Source organism: Magnolia sinica, chromosome 12 (genome assembly GCF_029962835.1).
Source record: "Magnolia sinica isolate HGM2019 chromosome 12, MsV1, whole genome shotgun sequence".
Lineage (NCBI taxonomy): Eukaryota > Viridiplantae > Streptophyta > Magnoliopsida > Magnoliales > Magnoliaceae > Magnolia > Magnolia sinica.
This window is the reverse complement of record NC_080584.1, coordinates 48,396,093-48,415,752: the sequence shown is the minus strand read 5'-3', so window position 1 is coordinate 48,415,752 and position 19,660 is coordinate 48,396,093. Positions and strand designations below refer to the sequence as shown.

At 38.2% G+C, this 19,660-nt stretch overlaps 1 protein-coding gene across 1 annotated transcript; it reads left to right on the top strand.

Annotated features, from left to right (window-relative positions):
* The first annotated feature begins 4,391 nt into the window (after nt 1-4,391).
* On the top strand, nt 4,392-18,529 carry LOC131221332 (uncharacterized). Its single transcript, XM_058216550.1, has 2 exons — nt 4,392-4,610; nt 17,914-18,529. Exons 1-2 carry the CDS (start codon nt 4,445-4,447, stop codon nt 18,195-18,197), a joined length of 450 nt encoding a protein of 149 aa, XP_058072533.1. The 5' UTR covers nt 4,392-4,444; the 3' UTR covers nt 18,198-18,529.
* The last annotated feature ends 1,131 nt before the right edge of the window (nt 18,530-19,660 follow it).

Here is a 19,660-nt window from a genome sequence, read left to right as displayed (position 1 = left end):
GAACTAGATTGGGCCACGCACATCGGTTTTGACAAAAATGGCCACCACTTGGCTAGTTCTAATAAAAACGGCCATCCCTTGGCCAATTTTGATCGGAATCGGCCACCCCTTGCCTAGTTTCAATTAAAACCCACCGCCAAGATCCGAGGCACGGTCTTTTGATGTGTTAGACCAATCACAGCCTCAACACTTTTGTCAAGCCCAAACTTTCCTCCGAACCAACAACACTGGATGCTTGGTTTGAGAGGTCTGAACCTACGACAGACATTTACATGTCCATCTCTAAAACGCTTATAAAAGGAGAGCCTGTGCTCAAAAGAAGGGAACTTGGCTAACAAAGAGAGGGCGAGCTCTCTCATAGACAGGGAGTTCTAAAGAAAATAGGAAGGAAAGAGTTGGTCCCAGTCTTCCTCCAAGCCTTCCCCAACTCACTCCTCGCCTCTCCTCTCTTTCTATCATCTTAAACGAGAGAGATCAATAGCCAATACTTAGCTGAGGGCTACTCCCTATTCCCTTCCGCATTCTCTGATGAATCTAAAGTTCTTGCATGCCCTTGCATTACTTTCTTTTTTATTTACATGTGCTATTACTAATAGGCTCTGTCCAGACGCCATTTTGAGTATGCTTTACATTTGCTCCTTTTAAGGATCCTCTATATCATAAATAATGGTTTAAAGGGACAACTAAAAGTTTAGCGTTGCGACTATTTCTTTTCTCTCTTCATTTTTTGTTTGATTCATACATTTGTTTTGCTTTAACTTCTTTCTCTGTTTACTTAGGCCATTATTGGCCAATATAATAAATACTTTTGTTTTCTTAGTCTGTTGGAAGTTACTTGAATCCCTTTTTGAAATGTACAACTGGGCAAAAGTAAAGACATACTTTATACGAGTGGAAAAATTTTGCTTAATTCATTCATTTTCCGTAATCGAGGCCCTTACCTAAAATCCACAGTGCAAATCAATTCAGGAGTCACTCGAGTCGAGAACTCTTTGGATTTCCCGCTCTCCAGGCTATTCTATAGATTTTACTTGACCGTGGATTATGAAGCATTTCTTTTGGCTAGTGATGACTCCTCAAGTGCTTAGACGAGCAATTTTGTTAACCTTGGGGAATGTATTACAACCAATGAAAACAATCATCAAGCCAAAGTGAATCTTTCACACCCTTTGGTTCCGTGCCAATAGAAACGAGTGGGGTGCACGTGATGTGAGAGCAACATTCATGACATAATTACTTCCCTTCTCAACCCCTCTTCACTAGCTAGCCCATGGGTGTCTACTTTGGGAGTTGCTGGAATACTAGATCCTGTCTCACCTATGACTCATGGTAGCCTAGCTCATGCATTAGCATACATTAGGTCCTCTACTAGCTTATAGTTCTGTGACTTATCAAAATCTTGGATCCTATCTTATTTAGGCCAGTGGTAGTCCAAATCACCACGCATTACATGTTAAATATTCATCAAACGCATGCTTTGTGACTTGCCAAATTCATGGATCCTATCATATAAAAATTTCATGTGTGTTTAGTCTTATATCTATTATTCTATCATACATGCCTATGCTCAGCACGTACAACCATAACCGGTCCAATGATAGGAACACGTGAACGCCCTTGACCCCCATAGTCCTTTTTTCCAGCATTCACATTGTCCATTTTTATTCATTTGAGAAATATAAAACTAAATTACTATTGGAAGAACATGTCCTTGGGTTTATACACATAAGGCAAAATAATCCATTCATAATGGCTAACACTTAGGGTCTATTTGGGAGCATGGATTAAGAACCCTTGGATTTGGAACCCCTTGGACTTGAAACCCTTCAGATTTGGAATCCTCCCATTGTGTTTGGCACCCTGGCTTCAGAATCCCCTATAATTTAAAAGTAACTATGCATAGTATATTTATAGGGGTTTGATTTTAATTACTAAATCAACTTTAATATCTCTAATTAGTATATTTATGTAATATTTTGACACAATGGTTGTAATAAGCTCATTAAAATATATACTTTGCCCGAAAACAATGAAATTCTAAGTCTTGGATGGGCCATTAGCATAGGATCACATTTGAGTGACTAGCTAATGATTTTTAACAGCTGATTTATATTGACAATGTTTGGATGGCATAGATTATCATATTAAAGTAATTATGGTAATGCAGTTGATAATCTAATTGTTTTGGGATATCATCAGGGGGCCATGTGCCCAATACATTAGTAGACTAGTGACACATGTATTATACAGGCAACTCTTGGAAGGATTTTATATGTAATCCAAGCTTTCTCCTTGGATTTCAAATCCCCTCTTTAAAGAGATTTGAAATCTCTTAGATTTGAAATCCCCAACTACTTTATAGTGCCAAACATATTAAGGGATTTGAAATCTCCTCAAATTCTCTCAAATCCCTCCAAAATCCACAGTGCCAAACGACTCATTATCCTTTCACAAATCACTTAATGGCTTATCACAATATGTGGTTGAAAGGATATTTAGATATCCGGCTAGTTTCTAATTAGTCTGACTTAAAATGGGAGACATGATGACTTAATCAACCATTGTTGAAGTAGGGGAAAAGTAAAGGATTACATTAGGGTCTATTTGGGCAGTGGTATTAGAAGGGATTAGGTGGGATGAGATTCAAAAAAACATAATTATTACCCATGGCAAGGATTGTCCCCAGTTGCCATGGGATAAGATTAATGCTCTCCTTTGTTGAAAATATGGTGGTACATTGAATGGATATACCCACCATCATTTGAAATTACTGAGAATAACACACATGTATTATATCTAAACTGTTCATTTGTTTTGTGACCTCATTTTATGACATGAGCCTAAAAATGAGGTAGATCCAAAACTTGTGTGGCCCCAAAGAAGTTTTCAACGGTAAGTATTCAATCCCCATTGCTTTCTATGGTGGGGTCCACTTGAGCATTATATTTACCTGATTTTTTGGCCCATTCTCTAAAATAATCTCGATAAATAGGTGGACGATGTGGATATAGCCCACACATCATGGTGGGACCTACAACAACTTGCTAACATTGAGTGAAATTGGCACGGGACCCAATGCAATTCTATTTAATGTAATTCCAAGCTTTTCCATTCTTGCCAAACATGGAGTGGAATTGGCACAGGACCAGATGAATCCCATCCCACCTAATCCCTTCTAATCCCACCGCCCAAATAGACCCTTAGGGCCCGTTTGGCCGGTCGGATTGGAAGGGCTTGGATGGTATTGTAAGGGATTGAAAGTCAAATCCTGGGATTGGCCTGGCGTGCCAAACAGAGTCGGTGATCTGATCCCAATCCCATGGATCTTAAGACAATCCACTGACAACACCATCATTACCTTTAAATCCCATCCAATCCAACCTAATCCTTTCAAATTTGCCTGGGATGTGTTTGGTTTGAGGGATTGGAAGGGATGAGAAGGTTTAATCCCAGGATTGGCCGGGCGCGCCAAACAGATTGGATATAGCAATCTAGGGATATTGCAATCCCATGGATCTCCAAACAATCCACTGACAACATCATCATTACCTAGAAATCCATGCCATCCACCCTAATACCATTCAATCCCTCCCAATCCACCCGGCCAAACGGGCCCTTAGGAAATGTAATTTGCTGGCAGAATAGTGTATTGACTGTAGGTTTGACATGAAATAAAATATTCCTACTGAATTCCTCAGTTACTTATATATTTATCCTTGTCATCTAGATCTGATTACTATAATCATGTCACGCTACATATGACATTCTTTCCTTATACTCTTGTCATCAGTCTTGTAGCTACTTCTACACGATCATTCTTCAATTAACCGCTTAATAGATATGGTCTCATCACTTGATATGCTTCAGCTGTACTATTGTAAAATTCTCTTAGTATATATCTCTTAGATCTCCAAATACATTATAAAAAACCATCCATGGTACTCAACCCACTCTATCGGGCTTTCACGGGCTTTTGTAACAATAGCCAAGAGCAACAAGAATAAAAATATGGGTTGTTAACCATTAAAAACTTCCAGTGGGGTGCAAAAGTTTTGGATCGAGCTGATATTTATATTTTCCGTTCGTATAGGTCTAAGCGACCCTATAAACTATAAACAAGATGATGATAAATAAATATAAAGTTGGGCTGTAAGAAGTTTTTAACGGTAGGCATTTGATGAACACTCTTTCCTGCGCTGTGGTCCACTTGAGATTTGGATTTACTTCATTTTCAGTTCCAAACCATAAAATGATCTGGAATAACTGATGGACGGCGTGGATATACAACACATACATCAGAGTGGGCCCCACGGTCAGGGAAACACCCACTACAGTGTTACCCGGGTAACACGATTCGCCCTCCTGTGGAAGTTCTCGGCTCGAGCATTGTATAACAACACCAGTTCCAAAAACTTCCAGAAAAAGAGTCATATCAGACGCCGAGATGGAGTTGCAGAAGACATCAACAACGATGATGATTGTGGTGGTGGGCCTCTCTCTATTTCTCTTGTTATCACGTGCATCGGCATGGACAGGTGAAATCCATGGGAGAGTGGTTTGTGATGTATGTGGAGATTCATACATAGGACCTGAAGATCATGCCCTTGAAGGTATCAAAAAACAGAAGGCCAAAATCCATCATTTTCAATACTAATATTTATTTTTTCATTAATTTCTGTAATGGGTTTTTCTTTATGAGTTGTAATTAGTCATGGGTTTTTGTTAATTCTAGATTTCAATACTGAGATTTTGTTTTTGTTGTTGATTTTTTTAATGGGGTTGTGTTAGAATTTGAGATTTTGGTTGGTGTTATGGTTTGGATTTCTCCTTCTGAGTTGTAATGACTCACGGTTTTTTTCAAAAAGAAGAAGAAGAAGAAGAAGAAGAAGAAGAAGAAAAGAAAAAGAAAACAGAAAAAAGAAAAAGGGGTTTTTGCTAGGACTATATTTTAATTCTGTTTCTTTCATTTTTTAAATTACTTTTCTTTCTGCGATGTATTGTGTCATCGGTTCTTTACTAGAAATCGAGATTTTTATGCTATTTATTATTATTAATTTATTTTTTTCGTTAATTTCGTTGAGGGATTTTATTTTTTAGCTATAATAATTCATGGGCTTTTGTTAGAATTTGAGTTTGTAATTCTATCATTTTTGTTTGTTTTCTCAGAGGGTTTCTCTTTTTTGAGTTGTAATCAATGTTTTTTAGGCTAGTATTTGAGACTTTGGTGCTGTAATTTTGATTTTTTCATGTGGGATTTTGGTCTGAGTGAGTTGTGATCAATGTTGGGTTTTTGTTAGAATTCAAGGTTTTGGTTGATAGATTCTGGTTTTGTTATTTTGGGAATTTTGGATGTGATTTTGGGGTTTGATGGCTTTGAATGATAATTATGTTGTGAATGATATTGTGTGATGGACTCAGGATTGAATATCATGATGTGATCAATGTTCTTGTGATTTATATACCATTGTGTTGGAGGTTTTACCAAGCCCTTTAGCTGCACATCTTCTCATTGCCACATTTAATAACCTGGCATATGTCCGAGACATGCATTAGGTGGGCCGTTTGATGTAGACGACCTGCGGCCAGTTGTGCTTGGCACAGTTGGAAAATTACTAGAAACTGAATTGCCATATTACATGAAGTTCCCTTCATAGGTAAGGAATTCCATTTTGACTACGATAAGTTGGAGAATTGGTGGACTAATCATATTAGGGTTTCTTTCCATGGACTTCAGTAAAGCCCAAGTAGGATTACTATTTTTAGAATTAGCTAGAATAGAAATTAGAGGTAGCTTTTCATTGGGTGAATGTAATATTTTACATTGGTAGAAAAAGTTCTCCTTGTTTAGAGGTTTCATATGTTAATTGTGGTGGAAGAGAGGTTTTATAGAGAGAAGCTCAGTGTGTGATGTTTTTCTTTTATCCTAATAAACAGTGGGCTTAAAGGAAAGTGCATCCTGTTGATTGGTTTCTGTGCTCTTTTGGGGATATTCTCAGTGAATCATGTTCTAGCATCTCTGTGTTTGATGTGGTATGCGTGTGGATGTGTGTCTATATCGGGTTTCTGGTTTCCTAGTCAATCACAGCATTGAACAATATGCAGTATTTTCTCGGTACATGAAATTTCCAGTAGTTGGTTTCATAGCAAATCGATTCGAAGGTGGGATTGTCAAAAAGTGAGGTGGTTGGGAGGTGAGGCTGTTGGAGAGAGGCAGTCTAAAGTAAGGTCTCCGAGTTTATGCATGTGGATGTTCAAGGCAAGTATTTCATAGTGCTTTTGTAGTGCTTTTGGGTATCAAGCAACTAAAGCCACATGAATGTAGAGACTTTAGTCAAGGTATGTTTTGAAGCATATTCGATGCAAAGCCATCTCCATCATAGGGGTCATGAAATCGATGTGCGAGGTCCACCACATTTTGGAGTGGAGTTACATAAATTAGTGGGTTCATCTTTTTATTTGCAACGAATTGTTCAACTATTGTTGGCAGCTTCATTAGCAGTTTCTTGGTAAGCATTCTTTTTCAGTTCCAAGTGTTAGGACTATTTCTTGATCAGGTCAAGATATATAGTGAAATTTTATCGGTTCAAGATTTTTGGGCTGAGTGCAAGGTTTCTTACATTGAGTATTCTATCTTTTAGAATGTGTAGGTTCTTTCTAGAGAAAAGGAAACGAAAATGTTGGATATCTTCAGTGATTGTCCTCAGATGATGAATTTATGTGAAACGTTCAATGCCATTTGATTAGATGAGCCAGTGATGTTTCTTATTGGCATGGGAGTTTTGTAAAGCCCAAGAAGACATGAATCTGATATCTGATGAAGAATAAGTAAAGTGAAGATGATGCAGCAATTAGAAGAATTGGAATGAAAACGACAAAAATCTGTAAACAACGATATGTAGATCTAATTCCTCTTAAAGATGCAACAAAATGAGGATAAAACCAAAATCATTGTATAAGTATATGGAAAGGCTCCACCCAGCCCAATGACATCCACTAGTAGGGATTTTTAGCACATTGCATCATTAGGGCTAAATTGTAACGCACTTCAATAATCAAGCTACCTCTTTTTCAATAACCTTCAATCTACCTCTTCAAGTTCATCCCATGGCTCTTTTATGTCCATGAGTACGTAAATCACTATTCTTTTTTGGAAAGGCGTACATAAATCACTATTCAATGCCCAAAAGCTTAGAATGAAACCTACCGGCCACATACTTAAGGAAAAGTAAGAAACTATCCGATTGTTCCACATAAGTGACCCTTTTCCTATATTTTCTCTAGAAAACATCTAAGAAAAGAAATATATCACTAACCAAGGTTTTGAACAACGGTATTGGCGGGCATGTTGATCAAACCCAAAAATGACACGTTATGGGTTTGTATATGCCTTTCCCCCCCAAAAAAAAAATCTTGAAAAATTGTTGAGAAAATAGGTTAAAATGTAAAACACTAGAATCTATCATAGTTTGTATTTTTAACATGTATTCAATGGTGTATCATACCATTGTCTGATAAAAATATTCTCTGTTGGCTTGACCTGCCGAAAGTCAACCAATTAGGGCTAATCAACATGATTTGGGGATTATGGCCCATTTCATTGAAACACAACAAAAAAGGAGACGAAAAAAATGAAAAAGAAGTGATGGTTTACCTGTTTTACCAAATTTCCCCTATGATCCATTATGGGAATCTCTTATGGGAATCATCCATGCTCGAAACATTTCTTGATGCCTGAAAATTAGATAAGCCGGCCCCTATGTAAGGATTATATTGCCCCCTCACATGTTTATTCGTTAAATCCCACTCAAATCTTGTGTTGATTCCCAAAGTGGGCCTAGATATAGTCTAATAAGATTTTTAATCTGCTTCTAGTTTTGAAACGAAGAAAGAAAAAGTGTAAAAATGAGAGAAAAAGATTAAAAAAACACAGAAGAAGGCATTTATGGCCGTATTGGCCATATCAGGTTTATCGGCCATATCACCCCCGTTTTGGTGGCGATACAACCTGTATAGGCCGAAATGGACTGGTGCAGCCCTTTTTTTGACCCTTTCCCAGTCACCCTATTCACCCTAGCATCATGCAACTGTGAGGGCTCTGATACAGTTATGATACAACTGAACCGTTTTATACACAATCATATGGTTGTGTTTTCCATTGTACAGTGGATATATACACACTAAAGAAACAATTGACTAATATATATATAGGTGTCTTTTGGTAGGATGCAGGATCCTGGTTCATACCCTTGGGGAGCAGTTGACCAACTCAGCTACAAAGCTGGTTGTGTGATATATCAGAGGTAATACCTTAAAAAGTCCGAATCACATTCCATAGATTGTGCTTGGGAGTCTTTATACACGATCATGTAACCAAGGTATTCAACAGCAGTAACAGCCAGCCTTATGGGCATTACGACATGGGTCGAACGGTAATGGTCAAAGACTCGAGTTTCTTTTCAAGGAAGAAAATGTAAAGGCCCCATAATGGGCATTACAGCCCCATAATGCATAACATATCCCACGATTGACAATTTGAGGAAACGAGGGATGGTCTTAACTAATATCTGTTTATGTTGCATGGGGGAAGATGAATCGGTTGATCACCTTCTCGTTCATTGTCCTCTTATTGCTAGCATTTGGGTAGATTTTACTTCTTGTTTCAGTATCAATTGGTGTCTATCGGAATCAGTGGACCTCCTTCTGAAAGCTTGGCATGGGATTAGAATAGAAAAAAAAAAAAAACACAAATTTTGAGAATGGCGATTGTTGCAATTTGGTGGTCCGTTTTGGAAGAAAGAAACGGTAGATGCTTTAGGAATGTCTCTAATCCTGCATAAGTGGTAGCTTCCAAAGCAAAGCGGTAGTTGATAGAATGGGCTGTTCAAGTAGATGTTTTAAAGGATTTTGATTTTCTTTTTCTAGGAGTTTAGTTTCTTTCCGCCTCCTCGGCAGAAATTTGCTCCTGTTTTTGTACTTTTTCTCTCTTTAATATATATCTTGTTATCTTTCAAAAAAAAATAAAAAATCCGACCATTACCGTTACACAACAGTCGTTACATAACCGTTTTTCTATACCATGCATGTAACACTATAATGTTGTACGGTCAGTATATAAACACTAATTAGCAAGCATTCATATGTAAATGGACATACCCTCAGAGAGCGGTTACACGAACCAGCTCAGCTGCAGAGGTGGGTATGTGATATATCAAAGTAATACCTTAAAAAGTCCAAATCATATCAACTAGTTAAATATCCTATGCTTAAGAGTCTCTATAGACAACCATGTAACAGTAGAATGCTTTATGGTTGTTATATAAACACTAATGAGCAAGCACACATATAAATGGATGTACATTGATGCCCGTTCGAGGGCTCACAGTCCATATGAATGGTACCTAGGGCCTATTTTGTTACATACGTGACTAAGTTGGACCTACTTTTGGTCTTCTTTCATATGCATGGCTTGGTTGCATCAAAAGAACAAACCAAAGGTGGTGAGTGTCAAAGCGTTTGGAAATTTTGGTCTGAGGGAGGCTGTTTTCAAGTAGCTATAAATTGAGTTTCCATATTTTGTGGGGTTACCATCTTAGGCAAGGATTTTGGTAAAGACTACACTCAAGTTGGAGAAGTGTACCAGTCTTATTGTGGTTTCTTGCTTCGTGCTTCAACAAAGTCTAAACAGAATTACTAATTCTAAAATTTGCTAGAAGATAAATTTTCTCTAGAAGATAAATTTTCTATGTAGCTTTCCATTGGGTTGAAGTAGTGTTTCACCAATGAAAAAGTTATCTTTATGTGTGGTATGTAAGGTTTAGCTTGTGATAGGTTTTATAGGAACAAGCTTGATGTGTGTTGTTTCTTCTTCTTCTTCTTCTAGTTTTTAAGAAAGTTTGGTTTTAAAGAAACATATATTGCCCTGATTGGTTGCTTGTGGTGCTCCCTCAGAGCTTTGCTTTGTGGATCATTCCTTAGTTTCTTATGCAATGCAAAAAAATGAAAAATAAAATAAAATAAAAGATTACAAGAATTGCACATATAAATTAGTTTCTTATGCAATGCAAAAAATAAAAAATAAAATTAAAATTAAAATTTTAAAAATAAAATAAAAGTAAAATAAAAGATTACAAGAATTGCACATATAAATTAGTTTCTTATACAATCATGTCCAGGGGTATCAGGCGCCCAAACACATCATCGATAGATGTATGTAGTTATGTGTAGTCATGTGGAGTGCTACAACAGACTCTTCATCTCTTTGTTATTAATAATACAAGTTAGTCGTTAGGGACTAACAAGTAACTAAGCCCCATCTCTCTCTCACCCGCGCATTAGTGCGCTAGAGGTTTTTTGCGCACTTGAATGATAATTGTTGGATCTTGGCAACGATTGAGATCAAAACAACCTTCGAGTGTGTGAAGCGTCCCTCAATCGTCGAGTGTGTTTTGAAAGCCGTGTGTGAGAGAGACTTACACAACTCCTCTCTCTCTCTCTCTCTCTCTCTCTCGACTATAACATGTTGTGCCATAAAGGACGTTATAGAGCCGTAAAGGTAATGGTGGCAATTGTAACAGTGGTAACAACTGTTATGGAAAAAATGACCTGTAACCACCATTAATGGCCCGTTACGTCCCATGTAAAGGTCGTAATAGCCCATAATGGTTTGTTACGGCGCAAATGCATGTTTTTTTTTTTTTTTTTTTTCAACGTTACAGGGTAGATACATGTTTTTTTTTTTTTTTTTGGCTTTTTGCTTTTTAAAAAAAAGTGACTGTAACGGCCGTCACAAGGCCGTAATAGCTGTTACGACCCATATCGTAAAGGTAACGGTGGTAGCCATTATGGCCATCGTTATGGAATACCTTCCACTCTCTCTCTCTCTCTCTCTCTCTCTCTCTCTCTCTCTCTCCCACTCTCACGCGGGAAACTCGAAACTCTCAGACTCCTCTCTGCTCTCTTTGAAATCCGTCTTCCTCCCTCTCTGCACTCTCAATGAAGGGGCTTCTCACTAAAACAAAAGGAGCTCAGGGCTGTCACAGCTGGAATTAGAGATATGGTTTGTCATCACACACAAATCTAAGCTAGGGTTTGACAGCATGCACAAATTGGAGCTCGGGTTGAAATAGACGCACGAACGTTAGGTCTCTCTCTCTCTCTCTCTCTCTCTCTCTCTCTCTCTCTCTCAATCTCAATGCCAATTTGGGGATTTTAGGCTTTCGGATTCGAATTTGGTCCCCTATTTGGGGATTTAAGGATTTTAGGTCTTCTAGATTCAAATGTGGTGTCCCCCATTTGGGGATTTGAGCTGCCTACCATTGTAAATTGAAGAATTCTTTGATAATTGATTTAGGGTTTTGTTTGTATCATGATAGAATGTTCTTTTCACATATGGCCTCACAATCTACAATGGAAGATAGCTTGCATCTCGAAATTGGAAAATTTTTTGGTCTCCTGGTCTCTGATGATTTGGCTTTTGCTTTGGAATTTCTCGTGGTTTGATGCATTTTTATGTTTGGTTTTGGAATTACATACATAATTTGGTAGGCCCTACAATTTAATTATTGTTGTTCCACCTATTTTTTAATCTTTAGTCGAAACTTCTCTTCCAACAGGTTAAAATGCAGGCGGTCCCAAAATTGGACAACCTCGATACTCAAATTTACAAGTTGACTTCTTATAGTTGCCTGGTTCTTCTGTTGTTGTTGAAAAATTCTAAAAATGTTTTATTTGTTCAATTTAAGATTTTATTATTATTATTATTATTATTATTATTATTATTGTGTTTGCTGATATAAATGATGTTTTATTACTAAATCGAAAATGAGTGCGGATGGAGATAATCCTGGTAATGCACATGATACAAGCACATTTATTGTCAGAAAAAAATATTTTGCAAATGTAAAAGAATGCCGAAAGCCAATGGTAGGGGAAATCACATTCTTCTCATTGAAGAAAGCATACGATTTCTATAATGAATATGTACGATGTGCAGGATTTGGTATACACGGTCACTCATGAAAGAAAAATAAGGTAGATGACATACCGGATTGTAATGTAAAGCATAAGGTGATTTGGAAAAGATTCGTATGTGCGAGAGATGAAGACATAGATGGGAAGATACAAGGTGAAGTAAAAAGGAGACAAAGTGCAACACAGGATGGTTGTCATGCTCATGAGTCATGACCATCACTTCACAAAAATTAACATTAACTTACATAATTCAAAAGTTAATTGAGGAGCATAGTTATGAAGTAGAGACCTCTCATAAAAAGCATGCGTTGAAGTCACATAAAGAATTGAGACAACTTTAATGTTGTCAACATAAAGACGGCCCAAACAATGAAAGTGCTTGGAGTAGAATTGGATGAATACGAAAATATCAGATACATTGAACAGGATACGAGAAATTATGAGAGAGACAAGAGACAAGAATCTAAGGGCCACGGCGCACAATTATTATATGACCATTTTAAAGAAAATGAAAGAATTACTATTCACATTTGCATATGAAGAAAAGGTCGACGATGATAACAAGTTGATGCATTGTTTTTGGACTGATTCAATTGCACGTAAATTATACAATCATTGTGATGATGTTATCATATTTGATACAATGTATAACACCAACCAATATGAGATGATATTTGCATCATTTATGGGAGTAAATCACCATGGTCAGTCCACCGCACTTGAGTGTGATTTCTTAAAAAATGAAACATTGAGTAATTTATTTGGTTATTTGAGTAGTAATAACGAGCTATGCAAGGGGAGCCTCTTCAAATGATCATTACCGATCAAGATCTAGCTATGGCTAAGGCCTTGGCTATTGTTTTTCCAAATACTATATATGACATAATGTAAAAGGTGCATTTAAAGTTATGCGCTATTGCACATTGAGAAGAATTTAGCGGCAATTTCAACGACTATATATGAAATTATGAAATGTCTGGAGAGTTTGAAGATTCGTGGGAGAAGATTACAAGAGGAAATGGTTTACAGGACAATGAATGGTTTGTCTCGATATATGATATCCGTCATAAATAAGTAGATATATTTGTAAGACACATCTTCTTTGTAGGTATGTCTAGCAATTAGTGTAGTGAAAGCATGAATTTCTTCTTTCATAAGTATGTCTCAAAGTGTAATTCACTTTGAAATTTACTTGTTGACTGTTAAATCGAATGAAAGAAGGAATTCATGTTTTTACTATATTGACTGTTAAACGTATGCAATGATGTGCCTTACAAATGCAAGTATCCATTTATGGTGGATATCATATATCAAAGCCAACCATTCATTATCCCGTAAATCATTTTCTCTAGTGACCCTCTCCTAAGAATCTTTGAGCTCTTCTATCGTTTTAGAATCTCATATACAGTCGTTGAAATGACCATTAAATTCTTCCCGATGTGTGATAGCGCTCATATATAATAACGATTAGAAATATTTGTGAAAACAATAATTATGACTTTGGCCATATCTAGATTTTAATCGGTTATGAATGCTTTTGGAGGCTCCCCTTGTATAGCTCGTCCATGACTCAAATAATTAAATAAATGACTCGGTGGTTTCATTTTGTAAGAAACCATACCAAGTGTAATGGACTGACCATGGAGATTTACTTATGTGAATAATGTAAATATCATCTTATGTTGTGTTATACATTGTATCAAATATGATTGATAACATCACTAAAATGATTATATAATTTGCGTGCAATTGAATTAGCCAAACAAACATTGCGTTCATTTATTATCATCGTCAACCTTTACTTTATAAGCAAACGTGGGTTGCAATTCTTCAATTTCAAAAAAATGTTTATATAACAATTGTGTGTCATGACTCTTAGTTTCTTGCCTTTTCTCTCTTATAATTTCTTATATCTTTGTTCAGTATATCCGATGTTTTCATACCCGTATAATTTTACTTCAAGCACTGTCATTGTTTAGGTTGTAAAGTTGTCTCTCAATCGTTTCATCACTTTCGTCATCTAATGATGTGACTTCAACAATGCTTTTTATGAGGGGTCACTAGGTCATGGATATGCTCCTCAATGAACGTTTCAACTACATAAGTTCATATGCTTCACTTCGTCTCCCTTTTTATTTATTTATTTATTTATTTATTTATTTTACCTTAGTATCTTCTCATCTGTCTTTCCCTCTTTTGCACATATGAATCTTTTGTAAATCACTTTATGCTTTATGTTGCAATCCACTTCGCCATTCACTTTATTTGTCCTGTCATATTTGCATGAGTGACTATGAATACTAAATTCCGCTAGAAATTGTATGTTTCCTTCAATGAGGAGAATGTTTCTACTACCATTGACTTTCGCATTCTTCTATATTTGAAAAATATCCATTTTTGGCAATAGATGTACTTGCGTCATGTGCATTATGAGGATTATCTCCATTCACACTCGTTTTCAACTAAGTAATAAAACCTCCCCTATACGAGCAAACATAATAATAAAAAAAAATTCTAAAATTGAACAAATAAATCAGACATTTTTTTAAAAAAACTACTTAGCAATAGCAAAAGAATCAGACAACAATAAGGAATCAACTTGTTGAAAGTGAAGTTTTAACTTATATAAAAAAGGGGGCAACAATCAAGCTGTGGGGGCCATCATATTATATATGTAAATTTCAAAACCGAATATAAAAATGCATCAAACCACAAGAGAAGTTCCAAAGCGGAAGCCAAACCATTGAAGACAAAAAAAAAAAAAAAAAAAAAACTCTCAATTTCGGATTTTTTGAGTTGTCCGCCATTGTAGATTGTTGGGCTAGATGGGAAAAATATTCTATCACAAGACGAACATAATCCTAAATCAATCATTGGAGAAATTTTCAATTTACAACGGCAGACAACTCAAATCCCCAAATGGGGGATCACATTCGAATATGGAAGCCCTTAAATCCCTAAATCCTCAAATGAAATACCACATTTGAATTTGAAAATTGTTGGGCTAGATGAGAAAAAAACTATTCTATCACAATACGAATATAATCCTAAATCAATCATCAAAGAAAATTTCAATTTACATTGGCAAACAACTCAAATCCCCAAATGGGGGACCGCGTTTGAATATGGAAGACCTAAAATGCCCAAACGGGGGATCACATTAGAATCTGGAAGCCCTAAAATCCCTAATTCCTCAAATGAAATGTCACATTCGAATTTGAAAGCCCTAAAATCCCCAAATTGAGAGAGAGAGAGAGAGAGAGAGAGAGAGAGAGAGAGAGAGAGAGAGAGAGAGAGAGCTGACGTGCATGCTTCTGAGAGAGAGAGAGAGAGAGCTGACGTGCATGCTTCTAATTTAACTGAGCTCCGATTCGTGTTGTCAAAGCCTAACTTTGATTCTTGCGTGGTGTCAAACTCTTATCTCCAATTCCAGCCGTGAGATTCGTGTGTGTTGTCAAAGCCTTACTTCGATTCTTGCATGGTGTCAAACCCTATCTTCAATTCCAGCCGTGTTGCAGAGTCTTTCTCGCACTCAGCTTCCGATATGTACGTCAGTCAAGGCAGGCTTCGAATGTTCAAAGGCTATTTTAATCTCGATTGTTGCCAGGATCCAACGGTTCTCATTTAAGTGCACAAAACAGCCTCTTGATGTATATATATAACACATCTTATATTGAACCACTTACGCATTGGTGGAGAGTATAGGCATTTTGTGCCATTTATTGGAACATTTCCTGGTTACTAGGAAGCGTGCTTGTTGGTGCTGTTTTGAAAAGGAAAGGTGGTTTCAGATTTGGTCTTTGGAACGCGTTTGAACAGGAAACAAAAATGGGGCTTTTGGTGTTGGTTGGGAAAAAAGTGCAAGCTTTCAACGGAGTATGGGTTTTGAAGACAGATGTTGCCTTTTCGTATTAATCTGACCTTCTTCTCTTCTAGCCAGACCATGGATTGCAAATCCCACTCCTAGAGTTTAAGTTTTTTGTTGGATGGCATCAAAACACATAATTGAAACTTTTTGAAGAACAAAAATACTCTGGCTGGATACTTCACAGTGTGCAAAAGGACAAGGAAAGATTTCGCATCACAACAATCAAACCTTGCCAGATTTGTTACAAGGAAGAGATCGGTTGTTGTGATTGTTTGGAAGAGGAGAGCTGGTTTTGTATTTGATCTTTGGCAAGGCTTTAACGGAACAGGAAACACTCGAGTCTAGTGGGTCTTTAGGGTAGGTTAGAAAGGTGCAAGTTGAGTAAAGAAAATGGATTTTGGAGACTGATGGTGTCTTTTCATGTGAATCTTTTTCCATATTGATGGATCTTCTTCTCTTCGGGCCAAAATGTCCAACGGAGAGTCAAAACTTTTTGTAGGATGGCATCAACAGAAAGTTTTAGTGCAACCACCTGAAGAACAAACACATGTCCGCTGAAAAAGAAAGTGTCTAAAATGCTGATCTATTTCATTTTGTTGTTTGTGTGAGTTGGCTTTGTTGAACATTCCGATCTATTTAATGGCACCTTCTTCTGTATGATTGTCGTAAGGAGTTAGGAAAGGTTTTAGAGGGATTTCTTGTGGAAGGGTGTGCAAGAGGGGAAAATAATGAATCAGCTGTGTCAAGACAAAGGTTTGAAGTTTGGTGAGGAGGAAGGGTTTGTGGAAAGGGTTTCCTCGTGGAAATATGGAGTTTGGGAGGGTTGGGATTCCCCAGTAGTACTGAACTTCTGGGATGGGAAAAGCTGTTTGATGCAAACAGGTAAAAGGTGGGCTCCACGGCTCGTACAATTCAGACTCAAGGCCCCAAAGTCAAGAGGCCTGGAGATGCCAACCAATTAAATTGTAGGCTCCACTGATACCTGTAGTTGGCTGCAATATTTGGACGCGGCTTTGGTGAATCCCTGACTGTTGGGCATACCGTGATGTATGTCTTACATCCACGCTGTCCATCCGTTTTGACAGCTCATTGTAGGGCATGGTCCCAAAAATGAAGCAGATCCAAATCTCAGGTGGACCACACTACAGGAAATAGTGGTGATTAACCATTAAAAACTTCTTGTGGACCACAAGTTTTGGATCAAGCTGATATTTGTGTGGTCCCTTCATCCTGGTCTTTGTGACCAAATCAGCAAGTTGGATGGCAAATAAGCATTCTGGTGGCCCACAAGAAGTTTTTAATGGTGGGTATTCAATCATTCGATCCCATTGTTTCCTGTGGTGTGGTCCACCTGCGATTTGGATCTGCTTTTTTGGGATCATGCCCTACAATGAGCTGTCAAGATGGATGGATGGCATGGATGTATGGTCAATCACTATGGGCACCACAGGGATCCACTGTGGATCTGGAGTTCCACGGAAGCCGTGTTCCCAATGAGTCTGGATCCTCTGCTTGCTACAAACAGGAAATTCCTGTTTGTTGCAATGTGATTGGGCCACATCATCACAGACTGCATTTAATGCAGCAGTGCAGTGATGACGTGGACCAATCATGATGCAGGAAAACAGGAAATCCCTGTTTGTGGCAAGCAGAGGATCCGGATTCATTCCCAATATCTGTGCTGACTGTTCTGTGGGCCCCATACCTGTGGTTTTAAGTCCCAGTCAAATGGGAAGAACATTCTTGCAGCCCATGCTGGTGGTCTTTATTATTCTTCCCTTAACTGATTAGTTTGTGCTATAGGTTAGATGAACCTGGTTAAAACTCAATTTCTATATATAGTAATCATTTCTAAAAGATGTAGCATGCCAATATATAGGCCATATATGTGCTTATAAATACGCAACATGTTAAATAAAAGATTCAGTTCATCTCATCATAAGTGGAATTTTCAGCGAGTGATTTGCCATCCAAGGACCCACATACAATATCATGTTGCGGGCTACATAGACTTAAGTACTGCTGCAAAACCATCCAATGGTTGTGATTGTGTTTTTTTTCATTGCTGTGTGCAGGTGCAGAGGTAGCCGTTCTTTGCATAACAAAATCCATGGAGGTCCTCAACTATCAGGCCTTCACGGATGCGAAAGGGATATACACAGTAGCAGAGACAATGCCCGAAAGCAACCGGTGGGATGCGTGCCTTGCAAGGCCCATCAGTAGCTTCCATGATCGCTGCACCCGGCAGGGGAACGGCAGCTCAGGAATCAAGTTCAATTACAACCTTCCATCAGGTTATTCTCACACAGTGAGACCTTTCCTCTATAAGCCTGCCAATGTTCCAAGGTACTGCATGTGAATCTTAGTCTTTATATGTAATGTTGTAGTAGAAATTTAGGACCCGTTTGGATGCAACCTTCAAAGGGGTTTGAGAGCCAAATCGGGTTTTTAATGTGCGTTTGGATGCACTTTGCAAACCCCTGTTTCACTATCCGCTTGAGCAAAATAGGTGCTAAAATCCCAACAACCTGAAATACAGGCTCAAAAACCCTTTTTTCAGAAGACCATCCAAACAGGCCCTTAGGCTGTTGTGTTTTGTATATTTTAGCAAGAAATGAAGGAAAGATTGGGAGTGTGTTTGTTGGAAAATTCTTGAAAGCTTGAAATTTATATAACAAAGATATTGGTGAATGAGATTTTGTGATGATTTGAAAACAGAAAATGAAATGATGTGCATGGCCCGGTTGTTCGTTGGCCAGAAAGCAGGTAGGTCAACACCATTGGTGATTTTTATCTATCTATTTTGAACTTGCAAGACCCACCTGATCAGCTACCAACCTTGATATCCCTCGATGAAGTCCATGCTAGACTCTTATTTATTTTTTATTTTAAATTTGGAATGGTAGAATGGCACTTCTAAAGGGTACTTGGATTTTTGGGGAATCCTGCTATCCATGATGGGGCCCATCACATCAACAGTCTGCATCATCCAACCATGGCTGCCGGCCCCATTATTTCTCTACTTGAGAATGATCCTAGAATTCAAGAATTGATAGGAACCGGGTTGAGACGATAATGATGCCCGCCGTTGAAACATTCATAGGGCCCACCATGATGCTTATTTGCCATCCAACCTGTTCATAAGGTTACACAAACCTCGATGAAGGGGAAATACAGATATCAACTTGATCTAGAACTTCTGTGGCCCCCAGAAGTTTTCAATGGTAGGCGCTCAATCCCTACTTTGTGGTGTGGTCCATTTGAGGTTTGGATCTATCTCATTCTTGGGCCCATACCCAAAAATGAACTTGCAAAATGGATGGACAGTGTGGATATAACACATCATGGTGGGCCACATAGAACCTGGTGATGTCAACTAGAGCTGGGCATCGAGTCGAGTTCGACCGAGTTAGGGTTGACTAGACTCGATCTGGTTTTGAAATAGGCCTAACCCAAACTTGATAACGAGTCCAACATGCCTAACTTGATCCGAGTTCGGTCTGGCCTGGACTGATTCGAACTGAGTACGATCTGGTCAGAAGTACTGAGTCGGATTGAGAGATGAGGGAGGGAGGGAGTGGAGAGAGAGAGAGGAGGGTGATGGTGGTGGGTGGGAAGAGGAAGAGGAGGATGAGGGAGGGTGGGAGTGGAGAGGAGAGAGAGGAGGGTGATGGTGGTGGGTGGTTGCCGGGCTTGGAAGAGGAGGATGAGGGAGGGAGAGAGGTTGGGATCGGGTCGGGGTAGGGTTAGAGAGCCAGGTCGAGTCGGGTTTCGGATCGAGTTTCGGCTCGAGTCGGATCGAGTTACTGAGTATCTTGAACT